The 24,954-nt window shown below is 39.6% G+C and overlaps 1 protein-coding gene and 1 long non-coding RNA gene across 3 annotated transcripts in view; one reads left to right on the forward strand and one right to left on the reverse strand.

The window, feature by feature from the left end:
• CPM (carboxypeptidase M) overlaps nt 1-24,954 on the forward strand; it is a 134,639-nt gene that overhangs the window by 49,173 nt on the left and 60,512 nt on the right. For both annotated transcript variants that reach the window (XM_060305843.2, XM_030866324.2), the window contains exons 4-7: nt 4,239-4,411; nt 5,802-5,986; nt 6,681-6,851; nt 10,385-10,537. In XM_060305843.2, coding sequence (XP_060161826.1) covers nt 4,239-4,411; nt 5,802-5,986; nt 6,681-6,851; nt 10,385-10,537 — 682 coding nt within the window. The remainder of the gene's footprint in view (nt 1-4,238; nt 4,412-5,801; nt 5,987-6,680; nt 6,852-10,384; nt 10,538-24,954) is intronic.
• LOC115858473 (uncharacterized) overlaps nt 4,791-24,954 on the reverse strand; it is a 36,219-nt gene continuing 16,055 nt past the window's right edge. Inside the window, exon 4 of the long non-coding RNA XR_009565398.2 lies at nt 4,791-12,989. This is a non-coding gene — a long non-coding RNA (uncharacterized lncRNA). The remainder of the gene's footprint in view (nt 12,990-24,954) is intronic.

The following is a 24,954-nucleotide window of genomic DNA, read 5'->3' on the forward strand; positions in this document are numbered from 1 at the left end:
TGTTTTCCAATTGTTCTTAGAAGTGCTAGAACATTGATTTTTATCTAACAAATTCCCACTTGACTGAATTGAAGATAAACTGATAAAGAATTTATTTTCTGCTTTCTGGGTTCTTGCCATCTTTTTTTTTTAACTTTTTATTTTATACTGGAGTATAGTTGATTAACAATATTGTGTTAGTTTCAGGTGTGCAGCAAAGTGATTCATATACATGTATCTATTCTTCTTCAAATTCTTTTCCCATTTAGGTTGTTAGCATTCCCTGTGCTATGCAGTAGGTCCTTGTTGGTTACCTATTTTAAATGTAGACATGTGTACACATCAATCCCAAACTCCCTGACTATCCCTTCCCCCCCACTCTCCCCCCGGTAACCATAGGTTCCTTCTTTAAGTCTGTGAGTCTGTTTCTGTTTTGTAATAAGTTCATTTGTATCATTTTTTTTTAGATTCTGCATATGAGTGATATTATACAATATTTCTCTTTCTCTTTCTGACTTACTTCACTCAGTATGACAATCTCTAGGTCCATCCTGGGTTCCTGCCATCTTAATGACCGGATGAATTATCAGAGAAAGACTCTAGAAGCTGGTGTGCTCACCCAGCCTTTCAGGCTCTTCATTAGGGATTCTTTCATTAAGTCCACACTCTCACAAAAGGAGCTAAAAGAAAGGCTGGTTAAGCTAACGGAAACAGTTTTGACCATTCTTTTTTAAAATTTTAGTCTCTCTAAGGTTTCATATTCAAAGACTTAATTTTAAACAAAGGGAGGTCTATACATAAAACATGAATGAGTGTTTGAGACATTTATATTAAGGTTGAGAAGAATTAACTTGAATAATATGTGGCATAAATTTGCTGTTACAGAGACAGGAAAATATGGTCCAAGAAAACAAGAGGACTTTGTTTAACTCCCTCTGAAATTGCATCTGTTTACCTCACCATTTTTTTTTAATTATCTAACTCTTAATTGGTTCTTTATCATACTTCCAAGATTTTTCTTTCACCCTCTGCAGTTATGAACTTGTGGTTTGTTTTGGAATATGGAGACAAACAGAAAATACCTTGGTCACACATTCGTTACCTTGAAAGAATCATGATTTTATTGTTTTTGTAAAAATAACATAGGTTTCTTTAATTTAAAAAGCAATACTAGAAAAATAAGAAGAAATAAAAACTATTCAGAATACTATTGCTCAGAAATCACCATCATTAGTATTTGCCAGATGCTATTCTAGACATCTATGTATCTCTACAGTAATAGAATGAGAGGAATCAAAAGGATATAAAATGAAATGTGTGTCATATTATACGTGTTATCTTTAAATAAGAAGTATGAGATTTAACTTTACTTGAATTTAACAGAATAGAACTGAAGTGAAATGAAAATAATTGGTGAACTTGGTATTTTCTCAAAATAAGAAATTATCAGGGCTTCCCTGGTGGCGCAGTGGTTGAGAGTCCGCCTGCCAGTGCAGGGGACGCGGGTTCGTGCCCCGGTCCAGGAGGATCCCACGTGCTGCGGAGCGGCTGGGCCCGTGAGCCATGGCCACAGAGCCTGTGCGTCCGGAGCCTGTGCTCCACGGCGGGAGAGGCCACAACAGTGAGAGGCCTGCGTACAGCAAAAAAAAAAAAAAAAAAAAAAAAAGCAAAATAAGAAATTATCAGAAGATTCTTCTAAAGTCAAAAAATTAGGAAAAACTTTGGGCTTCCCTGGTGGCGCAGTGGTTGAGAATCTGCTTGCTAATGCAGGAGACACAGGTTCAAGCCCTGGTCTGGGAAGATCCCACATGCCGCGGAGCAACTAGGCCCGTGAGCCACAACTACTGAGCCTGCGCGCCTGGAGCCTGTGCTCTGCAACAAGAGAGGCCGCAATAGTGAGAGGTCTGCGCACTGCGATGAAGAGTGGCCCCCACTTGCCACAACTAGAGAAAGCCCTTGCACAGAAACGAAGACCCAAGACAGCCAAAAAAATAAATAAATAAACAAATGTGGGGTTTTTAAAAAGAAAAGAATTTTAAAAAAAGGAAAAACTGAAATTATAATGATTTGAAATATATATTTTTTTAAACTTTGGATAATATCCTATGACCCATTCTTGGGAAAAGTGAAGGAATTAGCAGTTTGAAAAGTCTTCTGTCCTCTCCTTTCCTCTCCCCCCGGCACCCACCCTTGCCATTAGCTATAAACCTTAACTTTTACCTTCTATCCTATACCCACACCACCACAGTTGCTTAATTTAGTTCTATAGCTTAATCACAGCTTCTTACTCTTTGTTTTCATTTTCTTGTGGGTGGATGAATTTAATTGCCAACTCCTGTCTTGAGTTTGGGCGTGCTTGAGAATGTAGGATTCAGATAGTTAAGAGGAAATTCACATTTAGAACCATGCGGGGATTCCAGTATATCTCACTTGGTACTTAACCTGGGACTCAGAGGGGCCTCAGGTTTTTCCTGGTACGTCCCTCTAATGGAACCATCCTACAGTCTCCAACCAGCATTTAGAAATCTCACTTCCTTCTCTCTTTCCTTGACCTTTTCTCTTCCCCAACCCCTGTCCAGAAAAGCCCCTTCAACCAACTACACTGTCCACCTTTAAAGCCACCTTTCACAGCTTAAAATTGCCAGCCCCTCCTCCTCTGGTTTCAGGGAAGCCAGTAAGGAGTGTCCAAATGTGCGTGATCTTCCAAAACACTGAATCGGAAACCCAGTGTGTGACTCACTTGACTTTTTTGGTTATTAAGCACCTTTTGTAAGGTTTGTAAGGACCTTTTTCAAGTGACAATTTTGACTGTAAAAACAAAAATCACAGTGGTGGAAGAAGATAGACATGAGTAGGAAAAAAATTGCAGTCAGAATGGAATTTACTTCTACTCTGAATTTTATGGCTACCTATAAATATGTAATTTACATATTTAAAATTTTCTTAGTTCCATTTTAATTATTCTGTGTTCATTAGGGTAACAAATTCATAAAATGTGATCTCTTTGCTTGCCAGCGAGGGGCATAAAGTATGGAATTGCTCATCCTTTGTCCCAACAATAAATTGCTACAGAGCAGTCATAAATGAAAATTCTTTTCCTGCCCACGGTCTTCATTAATGCACCAGAAGCACTGTCCTTATTTAACCACCTGCTGCCCTGATTTCCCATATACTAACTGCTCTACAACATCTGATCACATGTAAGAGGTAAATATTCCTTACTTAGAAGCAGAATCTTTGAACTCAGGATTACAGGGGAAAAGTAATATAGCCTAATCAAATCTTTCTAGAATAAGGTTGAATATGTGAATTCCTTTAAAAAAAAAAAAAAAAGTAAATCTCTCCCTTGGGGATTATAAAGCAAGCTCTTTCACAGGCCTTCAGTTTCCCAATCATTGTTGATACATAAGGTAATTTTAGGTGAATGTGACCATGTTTATTTTCAGTCATGCTTTTATTTTACTATACAATTAGAAACATATCTAGCAAAATGGTAATTATACAAAGTTTCTTATTTTTAATGTAAGTAAAAAGTGAGCCAATTTAAAGAAAATGCAAACTAAATAATAGTATAGATAATATGCAGATATGGCAAAAAATTGTGAGGATGTTGTGCCAAAGAAACATGAGGATGTGGAAATCAGAAATACAGAGGTACAGCAAAAATTGCACAAACGTGCAGGAGGGGAATTTGGAGATAAAAGAACTTGGAAACGGGGGAATATGAAAATCAGACCTATTTAAATTAACCTACTTAAATCATGCATATTACAAATTCAGACTTTTCTCTATTAAAATCTACATATCTACTGCAGTGGTTCTCCACGAACCATCCACCGAGACACGCACCACGGCTCTCCCGTGTGCCAGGCATGCTTGTGGAGACGCACAACTCCCTGCCTGATCTCTAGCTCCTCCTCTCGCCACCACTCCAGGAAGTATGTGGAAGACAGACAAACTGGAAGTAGGATAATAAGAATAACCTTTACTCAACTCTTAATTCATTTTTAGTAAATTATTTACTTATAGGTACTTTTTTTTAAGTTACCTTAAAAAAAACCTTTTACTCACAAAGATTCTGCAGCACACCAGTGATGGATTGCCACGTGCCAGAGTGTCAGTATACCAGAGAAACGGTGGTCTGACAACTGGTTTTGGTCTCACATATCATGTGTAGTGCTTCTTGTTGGGGAATTTGTGCTTTGGGGACTGTTTTCCTCTCACCTAACAATATCCTCTTCTCTGTTTAACACCTATAGGCTGTAGGGCGGGAACTGCTGCTCCATTTAATTGAATATCTCGTAACCAGCGATGGAAGAGACCCTGAAATCACAAATCTAATTAATAGTACCCGGATACACATCATGCCTTCAATGAACCCAGATGGATTCGAAGCTGTTCTAAAGCCTGACTGTTTTTACAATAAGGGAAGGTAAGCACGGGCTAGTCTATCTTTATTTAAAACAACAAAAGCATAATAAGCCCCCCATCAGATCAGACCCCTTCGCCCTGGAAAGAGAAGTTAGCGAACCATCTCATAACCTGTGTCATGTCGCTGCTGTGCTGGAAACTTTTCAGGGCTGCCCACTGCTTTGACCTTGAGAAGTAAAATACTGAGCAAGGCTGCTTTACCCCTGCGCCTGCCTCACTGCTCCGGCTTCATTGCCTGTTCCCCCGCACTCACCCTGCCGCAGCTGCTCAGACCTCCCTTCATCTTCTGCAACCACCAGCTACCTTCTCACCCCTGGCATTTCCCACCCCTCCCCCCACCCCGCACCCTGCTTCAACAGCATTTCCTCAAAGCCTCCTTCCCTAACTTATCAGATATTAGAGCCCCAATTATTCTCACATCACCTGGCACTTTACCCTCATAGCACAATCTTTAATGTCTCATTTCTTGTTTAATGTCTACCTGAGGGCAGGAATGCTGCCCGTGTGTTCATCCCTGTTAAATCCCAGGGCCTAGGGTAGTACCTAGACCCTCAATAAACAGGTTGATTTATTAAGCCAGCACACGAACTAATCACAAAGAAGGGTGAGTCTTGTAGTATTTCTGATTTAAAGTTTATTGTGTTTCAAGCAGCCTCAGGAAGTTTGGAATTTCTCAAATGTCTGATAAACACTGATATTTGTGCAATTAAAAATTTGTTTTTACCAAAGATTAATAAATCACCACTTGATTCCCTCCCCCGTTTAAGTTTCTTAGCCTCTTTAAACATGGCCAGTCCACTTTTCAGAAATACGTTTGTATAGAATAGCATGTTCCTGTTGTTTCTGTTACCAATTGCTATGGAACAAACTGCCCCTAAATTGAGGGACTTAAAACAACCACCTCTTTAGTTACTCTCCACTCTGTAAGTTAGGAATTTGGGCAGGGCAGAGCAGGGGTGGCTAATCTCTATGCCATGATGTCAGGGGCTTCAGCTGGGGTCTGGCTGGGACCGTATCTCTAGAGTCTCAGTTCTGGCTGTCACGTGGGTTCCTCATTCTTGCACATTGACCCTTGACGTGGATAGCACTGGGGTCTCAGGGTTCCAAATGGGAGTGTCGAGAGCAAAAGCCCCGAAATGCAAACACTTATCAGACCTCTGCTTACAGCCGAATCACTACGGTCCCATTGGCAAGAACAAGTCACACGGGAGGGGACAACATATTGTGTGAATGCCAGCTGTGATTCACTGGAGGCTGCCAAGGCAACCGTCCACCACCTCTGTATTCATATTTGGAAAAACACCTGGAACCCAAAGCAAAGGTCTACACACTGCACGAATCTGCTCCCTCAGACAGCAATAGTAAACCCTAAAAAATTCTTTCTTTTAAAGGGAAAATAGTAACTTCTATGACCTGAATAGAAATTTCCCCGATGCTTTTGAATTTAATACTGTACCGAGGCAGCCTGAAACTGTGGCAGTCATGAAGTGGCTGAATACAGAGACATTTGTCCTTTCTGCAAACCTCCACGGTGGTGCCCTGGTGGCCAGTTACCCATTTGATAATGGTGTTCCAGGTAAGCAAACTTGGGCCCAGCTCTTGCTTTCTAAGTCCAGAGTGAAACTGCAAACACTCTGCCTCTGAATGGGGATACACTCTTCCTCTCTCCACTTAACTTCTCTGGCAGGGATAGAAAGAGCCCCATTCTCTTGACCCCCAGCTATCCTTCCTACAATTTATAAACAGTAGATGGGCAAGGTGGCTGAACTGATAACACGGGATTACTTGACATTCATCAGTGAAACAGTAAAATTGGGATTTAAATTAGCCCACAAAAGGCAACACGGCTAAATAAATAAATAAATAAAACTAATCATGTAAGTAATAGTTCCTGATTCCTCTTAAAACTGTGGGATAAGGTATGTACCAAGGACTTAAAGTATTCGAGTGGCTTCATTTAATCCCTACAGTACCTAAGGAAAGTTTACTGACCTCCAGAAATCAGCAAGGGTGACTAAGAGGGTATTTAACTTTTAAGCTGACTGAGAAGGAGTTTAGACATGGACATGGTTGTTTTGTGTAATATTGCCTTCTGTATGTCCATTAAAAACTAGGAAGAGGAGTAAAGGGAGTATTCGTGGAAGTGGGTAGAGGATCTCACTAGGAAATTAGAGCCTTTGTGTGTGATATGATGATGTATGTGCTAATATGGTGTGTTTCCTCCAACTATAACTTCATCTAAAAGGTCTTGGTCTGTCTTTCATGTACAGCCACTGGAACATTATACTCTCGGAGCTTAACCCCTGATGATGATGTTTTTCAATATCTTGCACGTACCTACGCTTCAAGAAATCCCGACATGAGGAAAAGAAATCCATGTAGAACTAAAATAGAGTTTCCTGGTGGAATTGTAAATGGATACTTTTGGTATCCACTCAAAGGTGAGTTTCTCTTCATTCTGCTATTCTCCTTACTGCGTTCCCCCAGAGGTGCCAGCTGGCCTTCACCCCAGCAGTTGCCAAAAGTTAGGCACAGCGCAGTCCCTTCAGTCATGTCTCTGTCAGCTAATATCACAGAGCAGTGAGGGGAACTGATCGTTTGAGAGATGCTCAGACATGTTCCCCACTGCCAAAGCCTCCTAACTTCAGACACTCGTTCAGCATTTACCTTGGAGCTGGGAACTGTGCCAGGAAAGATGAACAGGACACAGATATTAAGCCCAAGTTTAATAGAGAAGAGCAACATACAAATAAATAATTGTGATGGCATGTAATGTGAACAAAAGTAGAGATTTAGGGCTTCCCTTGGTGGCGCAGTGGTTAAGAATCTGCCTGCCAATGCAGGGGACACGGGTTTGAGCCCTGGTCTGGGAAGATCTCACATCTCAGTTGCACGGAGCAACTAAGCCCGTGCATCACAACTACTGAGCCTGCGCTCTAGAGCCCACAATCCACAACTACTGAGCCTGCGTGCCACAACTACTGAAGCCCACACGCCTAGAGCCCGTGCTCCGCAACAAGGAGAGCCACTGTAATGAGAAGCCCGCCACCGCATCGAAGAGTAGCCCCTGCTCACCGCAACTAGAGAAAGCCCACGCACAGCAAGGAAGACCCAATGCAGCCAAAATAAAAAAAGTAAAAATTTTTAAAAGTAGAGATTTAGAAAAGGTACAGTGTATCACAGGGGTGTAAATCCAAAATACATCAGGGAGTAGTGAAGGCCTTAGAGAAATGTAATGCTTATGTCTCATCCAGTGGGGACAGCTGCTACTTAGAACAAGGTAATTATTGCCATGCAGCAGTGGGGGGCAATATTGCCAGATCTTCCAGTTTGTGAAGCAAGCTGGATATTTCCATGAAGTCTCCTGATTTTAAAACCACTTTGCAGGCTAAATGAGAGAGCCCTCTAGTTTTTCTCCCTTGGAACAGGACGGCCAGGCGAGGGAGGGAGTGAGAAGCTGGCCGTGTAGGGAACGTGGTGGAGGGGTGTTCTTGTCAGAAGGAATAATATAAGCAGAAGCCCAGGGGTGTCAGAGTCCTAGTCTGGAAATTGACAGAGAATAGGAGGGACCTAGGACAGAAGGGTGAGAGGGGAGACAGTGGGCTGGAACCAGGTTTCCACTGCCTCAGTGGCAAGTGCCCCTTCCAGACAGGTCAGCTGACCCTACCAACAGCAACCCCCATCCTGCGTTTCTGCATGCAGCCTACTTTCTCAGTTGTCACTTTGGATGCACCAGGCTATCAAGTAGTCTTGCACAAGCTGGGACTTTTGTGTCTGGGCAGGTCTCCACCAGCTTTCCAGATAATATAAATAAGCATAGACCACAAGCGAGAGGAACCAGGACCAGCCAGATACCACAACATCCCAAACTTCTCTCCGATGTCCGAGAGACAGCCTCCCCACTCCCACCACAGGGCTGTAGCCTAGTCCCCGCTCACTACTCTCCATAGGGAGGAGAGGGCCCCCTCCTGCCCAGTGGCAGTGCTGTCCTTCATGTGCATTGTCTGTAACTTTCAAGACAGATCCAGATGTGTGGGAGATTAACTAGGAACCTAAGTTTGCTATTGGGAGTTGTTCCCAAGTGTGCCTGTGTCAGCTGTGTATCTCTGTGAGAAAAAAAGAGGGCAGAGCCAGAAACTTTGAGGCGCTTAGAACAGAGCATTCTGGCTCAGCCTGGAGGCTTTTTCGGCCAGGCCTGCCTGGCATTATCTGGAGTGGCACACACCCTCCACACTTGGTATTCTCCATCCAGCGTGCTTTGCACACCTGTTTTGCACGCCTATTTTGCCATTTAACTTCTTTCTACCTGAGACACAGCCATCCAGCCAAGGGCTTTTGTTTTGTTTCATTTCTCTCTTCCTTTTTTCCTTCTTCTATTTCCTGGTGAAAATGAGGTCAGAGAGAAATACAAAACTTGTAAGTAAAGGAAAAGAAAGGACAGAGTAATTCTTCCTGGCTAAAATCTGTACGTACATAGATATTACTCAATGTTGACATAATATTTTGACCATTCTATGAGCATAATTTTTTTTTACTTCGTTACTTCCCAAATACCCTGATGAAATTGAGAATTCATATTTCACTGGGCAGATATCAAGTATAACTAATTAAAATCTCGCAGAGACTACTTCCTTCAAAGTTACCGTATCTCTTCACATCCAAGATGCCACTGATTGTAAAACATGTCCCACCAAGAAAGAAAAAAGTTGCCAGCCAAACTAATAACCCAATGATGTTATTCAGCCATCAAATTTAAGATACTTCCCAATTCAGAGATTTTAAAATATGAAAAGTTTTACATCTTAGAAACTATAAAATACAGTTATAACCCTTTGAAAATAGGGTGTTGAGAGGTAAGAACTAGAAAGTGAGTATGGGCAGTGGTAACCCCAGAAGTACCAGGAGCCTGGGTCTTCCCCTGCTCCCTGAGAATCAGCATGGCACCTTCCCTCTCATCCCCAAACGCAGTGCGGTGTGATGGCTGAGAGCATGGGGGCGCTAGGAAGATGGCCTGTGCTCCAGTCTCAGCCATTCACTGGCAAGAATCCCTGGGCACATGACCTACCATTTGTGATTAAGCTTCCTCATCTGTAAAATACGAGTGATAATTACTGTGAGGATTAAATGAGTGGATGGTGAAGCTCTTCAAACAGTACCTAGCAAGAGCAAACACTCAGTAAACACTGGCATTATTATTCCTCCAAATTCATATACTTAGCTTTACAGAATAAATGTGTTTATGAATGGTTTGTAGAAATATTTTAAAAGAAAATATCACTCTAGTTTATATCTGTTTAAAATGTAATTTAGGAAGAAATGTAACTTGAAGAATCCTTTTTTTTTAAAATAAATTTATTTATTTTTGGCTGCGTTGGGTCTTCATTGCTGTGCATGGGCTTTCTCTAGTTGTGGCAAGCAGGGGCTACTCTTCGTTGTGCTGTGTGGCCTTCTCATTGCAGTGGCTTCTCTTGTTGTGGAGCACAGGCTCTAGGCACACGGGCTTCAATACTTGTGGCTCGCAGGCTCTAGAGTGCAGGCTCAGTAGTTGTGGCACACGGGCTTAGTTGCTCTGTGGCACGTGGGATCTTCCCAGACCAGGGATTGAACCTGTGTCCCTTGCATTGGCAGGCGGATTCTTAACCACTGCGCCACCAGGGAAACCCTTGAAGAATCCTTTTTGTAATTGTGATTTTTAAAAAGGACCCTTCCTCTACCCCTCACTTAATTTTGATGCACAGCTAAGCATCAGTCAGCTCTGATTCAGTTACCCATATGGGAGTATTTAGGATTGCTTTGTCATGCCTGGATAATAAGATGTCAAGCTCTAATTGTACTTGCTAATATGTCAAATTCATCTTTTCCTGTTTATGTGTACTTTCATTACCACTGTCTGATTCACCTGTCCCCAAGGTACGTGATACTTGGCTTCACTCCAATTTCAGACCTTAAAAAAACTAAATATGCTTGTGTTTAGGTGGAATGCAAGATTACAACTACATCTGGGCCCAGTGTTTTGAAATTACGTTGGAGCTGTCATGCTGTAAATATCCTCGCAAGGAGAAGCTTCCAAGCTTCTGGAACGAAAACAAAGACTCACTGATTGACTATATAAAACAGGTGCACATAGGTTTGTAAGATTTTCTTATTAATTCCTGTTAACACAAAGTATAGCATCTGGCAAACCCTCTGGGCTGAGAAAATGCAAGCCCCTATTTATGTTTTCTAGGTATAGCCTCATTTTTAGTACCAGAACAATGGTTCAGAATTCTCTCTGCGTGAACATCTGCAGCCTGTGAGAAGTGCAGCACCTATCGGTTCATGTAAGAGAAAGCATGGTGTGTGTTACTTTAATATGGGGGTGTAAAATCCAGGGTACTTCTAATTTTACAAGTTGAATGACCTGGAAATCTGGCAAAAGATCAGGAAAACAGGCTGTTACTCTGTTACATTTATCGCCCATTTAGAAAGAAGCCAAGTTTGCTTGTCACTTGCCATATAATATCACAGACCAGAGAACTTTGGACATGCCATTTTGCATTTCTTCTAGAACTGGGGTGGTTACCTAGCACCGTTAGCTTCAACCCCTCCCACCCCTCAACTCTGCCAAATGACCTGGCATTGGGAGTCTTTGCAGCCTGTTTTTTGATGGCTGTCTGGCCTTTATCACAGATGAGCAGACTTAATGTGACAAGAGTGGTCCTTCTCAAACATGTGCAGCAGACTCACCAGGAGGGTTTGTTAAAACGAGATTGCCAGGCCCCATCCCCAGAGTTTCTGATTTAGTGGGTCTGGAATGATTAACATCTTCCCTGGTGATGCTGACACTGCCAGTCCAGGGACTACTCTTCGAAAACCATTGTACTAGAGCAACACGTTGCTTGTGATGATGATGGAATCCTCGGCAGGGTGTGGAAGGCTCTTCTGCATTGCCCGGGTTAGTTATTTTTCTCAATTGGGAACGGCTTGGGGGAGAAAGGTATCAGGAATTAGGGCGACAGTTATGCTACCACATCAAGCCAAAGTGGAGGATGTGTGTTTGTGCTGAAGAGGTTTGCATCGTGGGCCTGCTGCATAATTGCATAATTCCTGGATTTTCTGCATGCTTCACACCAAAGCTTCCCACCTGCTGAAAAGAGATGGAGACGGTTGAGGCAGGGAAAAGTCAGAAGCAGAGGGGTACAGGGCTGAGTGCAAGGAAAATTAGGAGCTTCCCTTGGCCACACATCCCTACCATGGCTACTCCTTCCCCCTTTCATATTTGACTCCCAACCTCTTCACCCCCATGACACAAGTACGCAAAGGTTATTTTTGAATTGGCAGAGCTGCATCTAACTGGCTGAGACATTTATGGGGTAGGTTGATGGGGGAGATTACGAAATGTCATCTTTCTTTTTCACCAGCATCTTAATAATTTTTATTAAGCTTATTATTGGGTCTTTCTCCTTTTTCATTATGTCACCAGACTTTGTATTCTGGTATGTCTCTACTTGACTTTTCTCATGAGGCACATTTCTACTTTTACTGTATTTCTACCTATATCAATTTTTAGTGTGTACTCTGTCCTTTTCTAAAATTCCTCCTTCAGAAGCATCAGCATGGGAGTGCAACTGAACACGAAATACACTCCATGAACTGCACTGCTATCTTCGGAATTTCAGTCTAGCTGGAAAGGTTATTTACTGAGCCCTGAATTAAGGTGGGCTCTGAAGTATCCTGCTGAAATAACATTGCCAGTGAAGGAGCTTTGTCAGCTGGGAGTAATAGCATATGCCTTTTCTCACCCCAGCTTGTTCTAAGGCTCCGATGGGGTCATTCTTTCAATTAAATCTCACTGCCAACCTCAATCTAAACTCAGGTCCTTTGGTGCTGTGTTGTCATGCTTAGAGGGTTGACTAGGCTCCTGTTGGGATGAGGGTAAGGCAGACATTAAGTTGAGTGTGAATTCTAGGGATCTGGAATGTCCTGCTTGTTCCCTCTCTGGGGAGAAGCAAAGATGAGCAAGACGTGATATTACCTGCTGCTGTTCTCTCCCTTGAACTCCTCAGAGCAGATCTGAACCCAGAGGTTTGGGGGATGGCCTACAGCATCCAGAAACCTAAGCAACCTGGACCTGAGAGAATCTGGTATGTGTTGAGTTCCAGAGCCTGTGAGACACAGATAGGCATCTGTTATCAGATCCAAAGTCAGTGGCAGCTATAATCATTAGGTGGGGACATGGGAGTGAACAGTCTCCTGAGTACCACCGGCTCAGACTCTGCGCTGTGGCCAGTCCTTGCCCAGCACGGGCTTTTCATCCACACAGCTTGATACATCCCCAAGGGAAGGAGAGCTTTACATTTCTGCCCCTGATTTCCAGATGTGGCCACAAAATTTAAGTCTCAGATTTTATTCTCCTTTGCTTATTATCTGAGCTTTTTTCAAAATTTTGCTTTTTGTTCTCCTGATGTCATAGTGCTGGCTGTCTCTGCATCTCTTTGGATCTTCTGGTCTTTTTTCAATTTTTGATTTCAGCATATAGAAATAAATAATCTCTTCTGGTAAAACAATCACTTCCTTCTAAGTGAAAAGTTTGGTGGTGCCTGGACAGAATATTGAAAAGACGTATAAGATCAAAGGCAGCTTATATTTGGCAGGTGCTATGGGGTTTTCCTCTAATAGAAACTCTGTATTTAAGAATGGTCTGTGTTTGTTCAGTAACAGAGTGATATTCAGATATTCCCAGCTTGAACAATTGTCTCTAGGTTTGGCTAAGGGTCATACAGAAATGAATCTTTTAATCTTTAGAGGACATTGAATGAGAGTCAAAACTGGAATATGAAGACTTTTGGCAATCGACCTGAATCCAAATTACTCTTCCTTTTCCCATGTTTGAGGATAGTCAGACTACCAGTCCCTGGAAATCTTTGTTTAGTTTGACACATGATAGAGGGGTGTTGTGTGGGTACCTAAGGCCATCCAAAAACACTGTTCATAGACTGTTAAAAAAATTCAAATCTGTTCTGTTAAAGTGTAACAACCAATTCCAGCCAAGAAGGAATTTGCAAATTTTTTTTAATTTGAAGTACAGTTGTTTTATAAGTTGTCTTAATTTCTGCTGTACAGCTATAAATATATATAGCTGAATATATATGCATATTCATTTTCATGTTCTTTTCCATTATGGTTTATCACAGGATATTGAATATAGTCCCCTGTGCTATACAGTAGGACCTTGTTGTTTATCCATTCTATACATAATAGTTTGCGTCTGCTAATCCCAAACCTCCAATCCATCCCTCTCCCACCCCCTCCCCCTTGGCAAACACAGTCTGTTTTCTATGTCTGTGAGTCTGTTTCTGTTTCGTAGATATGTTCATTTGTGGCATATTTTAGATTCTACATATAGTGATATCACATGGTATTTGTCTCTCTCTTTCTGACTTCACTTAATATGATAACCTCAAGGTACATCCACGTTGCTGCAAATGGCATTATTTCATTCTTTTTTATGGCTGAGTACGATTCCATTGTATGTATGTACCACATCTTCTTTATCCATTCATCTGTCGATGGACATTTTAGGTTGTTTCCATGTCTTGGCCTTTGTGAACAGTGCTGCTATGAACAGAGGGGTGCATGGATCTTTTTGAATTATAGTTTTGTCTGGATATATGCCCCGGAGTGGGATTGCTCAATAATATGGTAATTCTATTTTTAGTTTCTTGAGGGACCTCCATCGTGTTTTCGATAGTGGCTGCACCAACTTACATTCCCACCAACAGTGTAGGAGGGTTCCATTTTCTCCACACCCTCTCCAGCACTTGTTATTTGTGGACTTTTTAATGATGTCCATTCTGACTAGTGTGAGGTAATACCTCATTGTAGTTTTGATTTCCATTTCTCTAATAATTAGCGATGTTGAGTATCTTTTCATGTGCCTGTTGGCCATCTGTATGTGTTCTTTGGAGAACTATTTAGGTTGTCTGCCCATTTTTCAATTGGGTTTTTTCTTTTAATTGAATTGTATGAGCTGTTTGTATATTTTGGAGATTAATCCCTTGTCAGTCGCATAGTTTGTAAATATTTTCTCTCAGTCCGTAGGTTGTCTTTTCATTTTGTTTATGGTTTCCTTTGCTGGGCAAAAGCTTATAAATTTTATTAGGTCCTGTTTGTTTATTTTTGTTTTTATTTCTATTGCCTTGGGAGACTGACCTATGAAAACATCGCTTCAATTTATGTCAGAGACTGTTTTGCCTATGTTCTCTTCTAGGAGTTTTATGGTGTCGTGTCTTATATTTAAGTCTTTAAGCCATTTTGAGTTTATTTTTGTGTACGGTGTAACACTGTATTCTAACTTCATTGGTTTATGTGCAGCAGTCCAACTTTCCCAATACCACTTGCTGAAGGGACTGTCTTTTTGTCCATTGTATATTCTTGCCTCTTTTGTCAAAGATTAATTGACCATAGGTGTGTGGGTTTATTTCTGGGCTCTCTATTCTCGTCCGTTGATCCATATATCTGTTTTTGTGCCAGTACCATGCTGTTTTGATTACTGTTTGCTAAATTTTTTTTTTTTTTTTTTTTTTTTTGCGGTACGCGGGCCTCTCACCGCTGTGGCCTCTCCCGTTGCGGAGCAACAGGCTCCGGACGCGCAGGCTCAGCGGCCATGGCTCACGGGCCCAGACGCTCCACGGCATGTGGGATCCTCCCGGACCGGGGCACGAACCCGCGTCCCCTGCATCGGCAGGCGGACTCCCAACCACTGCGCCACCAGGGAAGCCCTGCTAAATTTTTTTTAAGGTACCATGACATTTTTTTTCTTGGTGTCTTCTGCCTTAGCATCCTGAATCTTTGGTGTAAAGTCAATTTCAAAGATAGCTTAATTTTTTATGAGTTTGGGTTGGTTTTGTTTGATTTTGTTGGTTTTGAAGACGACAATGAAAAATAGAAAAGATGCCAACACACATACTGCCAGTACTACAAGCTATCTTGCTCAAATGCACAGACTTTCAAAGTGGCAGGAAGACTATAAGCTAGTTCAGAGACCTAAGAAAGGAAGAAATAAGCATAGCTTCCTCCTTCACATATTCTTGCTCTTGCTGAACAAAGATGAACTGAGACCCCAGCAACTTATCCAGTATTTCTGTGTCAACTTCAAACTTATATAGTTAGTCTTTCTTTTCCTTGTATCATTTTTCTTATCCAAATAAGAAGAAAGAGAAGGATTAAGAAAGGATTAATATTCGTTGAGCCTCCTGTTCTGTTACTTGTGTTTGATCTTCACAACAATCCTGGAAGGTATACATATTATCCCCATATTATAGGTGATGAAATTGAGGCTTGGGAATGTTTAGTGACTTGGGAGCTGGGATTCTAATGTGTTGCTGCAAATGGCATTATTTCATTCTTTTTTAATGGCTGAGTAATATTCCATTGTATATATGTACCACATCTTCTTTATCTATTCCTCTGCTGATGGACATTTAGGTTGCTTCCATATGTTGGCTATTGTCAACAGTGCTGCAGTGAACATTGGGGTGCATGTGTCTTTTTGAATTATGGCCTTCTCTGGGTATATGCCCAGGAGTGGGATTGTTGGATCATATGGTAGTTCTATTTTTAGTTTTTTAAGGAACCTCCATACTGTTTTCCAAAGTGGCTGCACCAATTTACATTCCCACCAACAGTGTAGGAGGGTTCCCTTCTCTCCATACCCTCTCCAGCACTTGTTTGTAGACTTCTTGATGATGGCCATTCTGACTGGTGTGAGGTGATACCTTATTGTAGCTTTGATTTGCATTTCTCTAATTTTTAGTGACACTGCGCATCTTTTCATGTGCCTCTTGTCCATCTGTATGTCTTTTTGGAGAAATGTCTATTTAGGTCTTCTGCCCATTTTTTGACTGGGTTGTTTTTTTGATATTGAGCCCATGAGCTGTTTGTAAATTTTGGAGATTAACTCCTTGTCAGTCGCATTGTTTGCAAATATTTTCTCCCATTCTGTGGGTCGTCTTCGTTTTGTTTATGGTTTCCTTTGCTGTGCAAAGGCTTCTGAGTTTCATTAGGTCCCACTTGTTTATTTTTGTTTTTATTTCCATTACTCTAGGAGACGTATGCAAAAAGATATTGCTGCAATTTATGCCAAAGAGTGTTCTGCCTGTTTTCCTCTAAGAGTGTTCTAGTATCCAATCTTACATTTAGGTCCATAATCCATTTTGAGTTAATTTTTATGTATGGAGTTAAAGAATGTTCTAATTTCATTTTTTTACATGTAGCTGTCCAGTTTTCCCAGCACCATTTACTGAAGAGACTGTCTTTTCTCCATTGTATAGTCTTGACTCCTTTGTTGTAGATTGTGACCATAGGTGTGTGGGTTTATTTCTGGGCTTTCTATCCTATTCCATTGATCTATATTTCTGTTTTTGTTCCAGTACCATACTGTTCTGATGACTGTAGCTTTGTAGTATAGTCTGAAGTCAGGGAGCCTGATTCCTCCATCTCCATTTTTCTTTCTGAAGATTGCTTTGGCTATTCAAGGTCTTTTGTGTCTGCATACAAATTTTAAGATTTTTTGTTCTAATTCTATGGAAAATGCCATTGGTAATTTGATAGGGATTGCATTTGTAGATTGCCTTGGGCAGTATAGTCATTTTGATAATATGATAATATTTTGACAATTTTGACATTTTGACAATATTTATTCCAATTCAAGAACACGGTATATCTTTCCATCTGTTTGTGTCATCTTCAATTTCTTTCATCAGCATCTTATAGTTTTCTGAATACAGATCTTTTGCCTCCTTAGGTAGGTTTATTCCTAGGTATTTTACTCTTTTTGATGTGATGGTAAATAGGATTGTTTCTTTAATTTCTCTTTCTATCTTTCATTGCTAGTGTATAGAAATGCAACAGACTTCTGTATTTATTTTGTATCCTGCAACTTTACCAAATTCATTGATGAGCTCTAGTAGTTTTCTGGTAGCATCTTTAGGATTTTCTATGTATAGTATCATGTCATCTGCAAACAGTGACAGTTTTACTTCTTCTTTCTCAGTTTGGATTCCTTTTACTTCTTTTTCTTCTCTGCCATGGCTAGGACTTCCAACACTATGTTGAATAAAAGTGGCAAGAGTGGACATCCTCGTCTTGTTCCTGATCTTACAGGAAATGCTTTCAGCTTTTCACCGTTGAGTATGATGTTAGCTGTAGGCTTGTTATATATGGCCCTTATTATGTTGAGGTAGATTCCCTCTATGCACACTTTTGGAAGAGTTTTTATCATAAATGGATGTTGAATTTTGTCAAAAGCTTTCTCTACATCTATTGAGATGATCATATAGTTTTTATTCTTTGATTTGTTGACATGGTGTATCACTGATTGATTTGTAGATACTGAAAAATCCTTGTATCCCTGGGATGAATCCCACTTGATCATGGTTTATGATCCTTTTCATGTACTGACAGATTCAGTTTTCTAGTATTTTGTTGAGGATTTCTGCATCTGTGTTCATCCGTGATATTGGCCTGTAATTTTCTTTTTTGTGGTATCTTTATCTGGTTTTGGTATCAGGGTGATTGTGGCCTCATAGAATGAGTTGGGAAGTGTTCCTTCCTCTGCAATTTTTTGGAAGACTTTGAGAAGGACTGGTGTTAGCTCTTGTCTAATTGTTGGATAGAATTCACCTGTGGAGCCATCTGGTCCTGGACTTTTGTTTTTTGGGAGTTTTTTTTTTTTTTTTTTTGCGGTACTCGGGCCTCTCACTGTCGTGGCCCCTCCCGTTGCGGAGCACAGGCTCCAGATGCGCAGGCTCAGCGGCCATGGCTCACGGGCCCAGCCCCTCTGTGGCATGCGGGATCCTCCCAGATCAGGACACGATCCCGCATCCCCTGCATCAGCAGCCAGACTCCCAACCGCTGTGCCACCAGGGAAGCCCCTGTTGGGGGTTTTTTAATCACAGTTTTAATTTCAGTACTTGTGATTGGTCTGTTCATATTTTCTAATTCTTCCTGGTTCAGTCTTGGAAGGTTATACCTTTCTAAGAATTTGTCCATTTCTTCTAGGTTATCCATTTTATTGGCATATGGTTGCTTGTAGTAGTCTCTTATGATCCTTTGTATTTCTGTGGTGTCCATTGTAACTTTTTTCATTTCTAATTTTATTGATTTGAGCCCTCTCTCTGTTTTGCTTGATGAGTCTGGCTAAAGGTTTGTCAATTTTGTTTATCTTTTCAAAGAACCAGTTTTTAGTTTCATTGATCTTTTCTATTGTTTTCTTTGTCTCTATTTCATTTATTTCTGCTCTGATCTTTATGATTTCTTTCCTTTTAAGTTTAGATTTTGTTTGTTCTTCTTTCTCTGTTTGCTTCAGGTGTAAGGTTAGGTTATTTGAGATTTTTCTTGTTTCCTAAGATTGTATTGCTATAAACTTCCCTCTTAAAACTGCTTTTGCTGTGTCGTGTAGGTTTTGGATTGTCTTATTTTCATTTTCATTTGTCTCTAGTTATTTTTTTACTTCCTTGGATTTCTTCAATGCCCCATTTGTTGTTTAGTAGCATTTGTTTAGCACCCACGTTTTTTTTTTTAAAGGATTATATCATATAGACTATATTTTCTGTTCAAAATGCAGTTAAACTAGAAATCAATAACAAATATGCAATATATATTTGGAAATTATGAAACATAATTCTAAGTAACTCATAAGTCAAAGAAGAAGAAATAATGGAAATTAGAAAATATTTAAATCTTAATGATAATGAAAAATACTGCCTATCCAAATTTGTGGGATTTAGTTAAAACAATGTGTAGAGGGAAATTTATAGCATTTAAATGCTTATGTCAGGGTAGAAGGGCTGGTGATTAATGAATATATTATAATAGTCTCTACTGTTGCAAGACGAATTACACCAAAAGCTAATGGTGTAGAACAACAATAAATATCTATCTTCTCTCATAGTTTTTGTGGGTCAGGATTTCAAAAGCATGGCTACATGGTTCTGGCTTGAGGTGTCTCGTGAGGTTGCAGTCACATCATCTGAAGGCTTGAATGAAAGAGAAGCATCCACTTCCAAGGTTGTTAGCTGGCAAGCTGGTGCTGGCTGTTGGCAGGGAGGCCTCAGTTTCTCTCCACCTGGCCCTTCACAGAGGGCTGCTTATATGTTCTCATTAGATGGTGGCTAGGTTCTCCCAAGTGGGTGATCCGAAAGAGGAAAAGCCGGGCAGAAGCTATTCTTTTTGTGACCTATTCTTGGAAGCCACATACCATCATTTTTGCCACATTCTATTTGTGAGAAGTGAGTCACTAAGTCTTGTTCACAAGAGGAGGAAAATCAGGTCTCATTTTTTTTTTTTAAGGAAAGGGTGTCAAACCATTTTAAAACAATCACAATGAGCTGAGCACCTATTCATTGTAGAAGTGAGAAAAAAACTCTAGCAAAATAAGCCCAAGGAAACAGAAAAAAGGCAATTTTAAATGACAATGTCAGAAATTAACAAAATAGAAAACAGATACACAATAATCTGCAAAGTCCAAATTTGGTTTTTTGAAAAAGCTGACAAAATTGACAAACTTCTAGTGAGAATGAAGAAAAAAAGAGAGGAGGTACAAATAAACAACATGAGAAATAAGGAACAAGTACAGATGCTACAGAGAATAACGGGGGCACTGTGAGTATATTCTTTAAAAACAAGAGGATATTATACATAACTTTATGCCACTAATTTTTTAAAATCATAAACAAAATTGATACATTACTAGAAAACTGTAACCTACTAAAACAGACTTAAGAAACAGAAAAACTGAATAATCCTATAACAATTTAAAAATCTGTCAGTAGTTTAAAATCCTCCCTCAAAAAAGGTCTTACAGGCAGGCTCTACCAAGTGGAAAAATACACTAGTAATTCCAGTCTTAAACAAACTATTCCAGATTACATAAAAGGGAAAAGAAGAGGTAGGAACACTCTGTAACTCCTTTTCTGAAGCAAGAATAACCTTGATAGCAAAATCTAAACATGTCATTGCAAAATAGGAAAATTACAGGTCAAATACACGATGTGAACATTCCTTAAGACGTTAGCAAATCAAATCAGAAGTAAATTTCTATAAACGAGCAGCAAACAGAAAGTGTTCACAGCAGCACCGCTAATAATAAATAATGGAAACAACCCAAATACCTATCAACAGTAAAATAGATACTAGAAATTATAGCATATTAACATAATGGAATGTATTCAGCAATGAAAATCAATGAAATACAGCTACAAGCAGTAACAGGTGAATCACTGGAATATAATATTGAAAAAAAGAAGCCATGAAAGAAGATGTAATAAAATTCCATAGGATTAAGTCTAAAAACATGCAAAATGATTAAACACATATGATAAAATTACAAAATCCAGGATGGTGCTCTCTCAAAGGGAAAAGAAGTTAATAGGATCAGAGAGAGGCACATAAGAAATAACAGAGGTAACAGTAATGTTCTTTATATCTTCTGTAAGCTTCATAAGCTTTCTTTTATAGCTACTCAATATTTAATTTAAAAGCCTCAAAACAACTAACAGAATGAACACTAGCTCCTGGTATGGTCTCTTCCATCTCATATGCTCTAAATTTCTTTACAGCATAGGAAGGAGTACTGCAGCTCACATTCTATAACAATAGGTGAGAATTTTCTCCAAGCTCTCTTGAATGTTGATTTTTAAAAGAAATTTGGAATATATGCCAAATAGAACTTTCATAATTTTGATTATCTAGCCACATATTAAAACAACCATACCATTTGCTCTGTCATTTTAATAAGTATGTTTCTGTCTTAACCATATTCCAGCTACAAGTAAAAGAACTGGAAAGCTATTCAAGCTTTCAGTCATAATAATGTCAAAAACTGTTCTGTGGTTTTTGAATTTACCCACTCCAAATAGAACAGACAAAAAATTTTTGTTTGAATTCACTTTAACTCTCTGGTTGTTTAATCTTTTCTATTATTGTTGCAATTTGTCACCCTTAACTACAATAATACACGATTTTTAGACCTTCATACCAAAATAACTACTTGGTTCCTTGGAAATGGAGGGGGAAGGTGGGCAGGAATCCGTGGTTTCACTGAAACTATAGCATGTGTTTGACAGGCCAAAAGAAATACTCAGGAGTAGTTCCATGGCAACATATCTTTAGACAACAAATGAACCAAAGACTGTATATGTACTGGTGGTGATAAATGCTAAATGGCTGAGAGGAGTTCTATTTTTTCTGGTCTCTGATGGAGACCTGTTCTTTCAGGTCCAACTCTTAGACTGTTTGAGAGCTTCAGGTAATTTAAGTAAATCCAAAAGTATAAACAATATGAATAAAACATGTTTAAACCTATTATTTCAGCTTTATTGAGGTACAATTGACATAAAATTACAAGACGTTTAAAATGTACATTGTGGTGATGTGATGTATGTGTACATTGTGAAAGGATTCCACCCATCTCATTAATTAACACATCCATCACCTCACGTATTTATCCTTTTGGGGGGGAGGTAAGAGCATTTAAGTTCTACTCTTTCAGCAAATTTCAATTATATAATACACTGTTATCACTACAGTCACCATGTTTTTCGTTAGATCCTCAGACCTTATTCATCTTATAACTGAAACTTTGTACCCTATGACCAACCTCTCTTTATTTCCCCCACATCCCGCCCTGGCAACCACTTTTCTGCTTTGCTTCTAGCCTTTGGCTTTTTTTTTTTTTTTTTTTTTTTAAGATTTCACGTATAAGTGATTCTATGCAGTATTTGTCTTTCTCTGCCTGGCTTATTTGAGATTAATTACATTTAAAAAGTATTCCAACCCATGTCCTCAAAAGCTGTATAATCTTCCTTTACAAACCAGAGTTTTTATTTAAATTGTAAAAAAAAAAATACGTTTTGCATTTTTTTCTTACTATTCATCAATTTTATACACATCAGTGTATACATGTCAATCCCAATCGCCCATTTCATCACACCACCACCACCACCCCCACCCCACCTCTTACCCCCCTTGGTGTCCATAGGTTTCTTCCCTACATCTCTGTCTCAATTTCTGCCCTGCAAACTGGTTCATCTGTACCATTTTTCTAGGTTCCACATATATCTGTTAATATACAATATTTGTTTTTCTCTTTCTGGCTTACTTCACTCTGTATGATAGTCTCTAGATCCATCCACATCTCAACAAATGACCAATTTTGTTCCTTTTTATGGCTGAGTAATATTCCACTGTATATATGTACCACAGCTTCTTTTTTTTTTTTTTTTTTTGCGGTACGTGGGCCTCTCACTATTGTGGCCTCTTCCGTTGCAGAGCACAGGCTCCGGACGCACAGGCTCAGTGGCCATGGCTCACGGGCCCAGCCGCTCTGCAGCATGTGGGATCTTCCCAGACCGGGGCACGAACCTGTGTCCCCCGCATCAGCAGGTGGACTCTCAACCACTGCGCCACCAGGGAAGCCCCACATCTTCTTTATCCATTCATCTGTCGATGGGCATTTAGGTTGCTTCCATGACCTGGCTATTGTAAATAGTGCTGCAGTGGACATTGGGGGGCATGTGTCTTTTTGAATTATGGTTTTCTCTGGGTATATGCCCAGTAGTGGAATTGTTGGATCATATGGTAATTCTATTTTTAGTTTTTTAAGGAACTTCCATACTGTTCTCCATAGTGGCTGTATCAATTTACATTCCCACCAATAGTGCAAGAGGGTTCCCTTTCCTCCACACCCTCTCCAGCATTTGTTGTTTGTAGGTTTTCTGATGATGCCCATTCTAACTGGTGTGAGGTGATACCTCATTGTAGTTTTGATTTGCATTTCTCTAATAATTAGTGATGTTGAGCAGCTTTTCATGTGCTTTTTGGCCATCTGTATGTCTTCTTTGGAGAAATGTCTATTTAGGTCTTCTGCCCATTTTTGGATTGGGTTGTTTGTTTTTTTAATATTGAGCTGCATGAGATGCTTGTAAATTTTGGAGATTAATCCTTTGTCAGTTGCTTCATTTGCAAATATTTTCTCCCATTCTGAGGGTTGTTTTTTCGTCTTGTTTCTGGTTTCCTTTGCTATGCAAAAGCTTTGATGTTTCATTAGGTCCTATTTGTTTATTTTTGTTTTTATTTCCATTACTCTAAGAGATGGATCAAAAAAGATCTTGCTGTGATTTATGTCAAAGAGTATTCTTCCTATGTTTTCCTCTAAGAGTTTTATAGTGTCTGGTCTTACATTTAGGTCTCTAATCCATTTTGAGTTTATTTTTGTGTGTGGTGTTAGAGAGTGTTCTAATTTCATTCTTTTACATGTAGCTGTCCAGTTTTCCCAGCACCACTTATTTAAGTGACTGTCTTTTCTCCATTGTATATCCTTGCCTCCTTTGTCATACATTAGTTGACCATAAGTGTGTGGCTTTATCTCTGGGCTTTCTATCTTGTTCCATTGATCTATGTTTCTATTTATGTGCCAGTACCATATTGTCTTGATTACTGTAGCTTTGTAGTATAGTCTGAACTCAGGAAGTCTGATTCCTCCAGCTTCGCTTTTTTCCCTCAAGACTGCTTTGGCTATTTGGGGTCCTTTGTGTCTCCATACAAATTTTAAGATTTTTTGTTTTAGTTCTGTAAAAAATGCCATTGGTAATTTGATAGGGATCACATTAAATCTGTAGATTGCTTTGGGTAGTATAGTCGTTTTCACAATGTTGATTCTTCCAATCCAAGAACATGGTATATCTCTCCATTTGTTGGTATCATCTTTAATTTCTTTCATCATTGTCTTATAGTTTTCTGCATACAGGTCTTTTGTCTCCCTAGGTAGTTTTATTCCTAGGTATTTTATTCTTTTTGTTGCAATGGTGAATGGGATTGTTTCCTTAATTTCTCTTTCTGATCTTTCATTGTTAGCGTATAGGAATGCAAGAGATTTCTGTGCATTAATTTTGTATCCTGCAACTTTACCAAATTCATTGATTAGCTCTAGTAGTTTTCTGGTGGCATCTTTAGGATTCTCTATATATACAATCACATCATCTGCAAACAGTGACAGTTTTAATTCTTCTTTTCCAATTTGGATTCCTTTTATTTCTTTTTCTTCCTTGATTGCCATGGCTAGGAATTCCAAAACTATGTTGAATAATAGTGGCGAGAGCGGACATCCTTGTCTTGTACCTGATCTTAGAGGAAATGCTTTCAGTTTTTCACAATTGATAGGGATGTTTGCTGTAGGTTTGTCATATATGGCCTTTATTATGTTGAGGTAGGTTCACTCTATGCCCACTTTCTGGAGAGTTTTTATCATAAATGGGTGTTGAATTTTGTCAAAAGCTTTTTCTGCATCTATCGAGATGATCATATGATTTTTATTATTCAATTCGTTAATATGTCATTGATTGAATTGCATATACTGAAGAATCCTTGCATCCCTGAGATAAATCCCACTTAATCTTGGTGTATGATCCTTTTTTTTTTTTTTTTTTGGTGTATGATCCTTTTAATGTGCTATTTGATTCTGCTTGCTAGTAATGTGTTGAGGATTTTTGCATCTATATTCATCAG

The sequence above is a fragment of the Globicephala melas genome, chromosome 10 (genome assembly GCF_963455315.2).
Source record: "Globicephala melas chromosome 10, mGloMel1.2, whole genome shotgun sequence".
In the NCBI taxonomy this organism is placed as follows: domain Eukaryota; kingdom Metazoa; phylum Chordata; class Mammalia; order Artiodactyla; family Delphinidae; genus Globicephala; species Globicephala melas.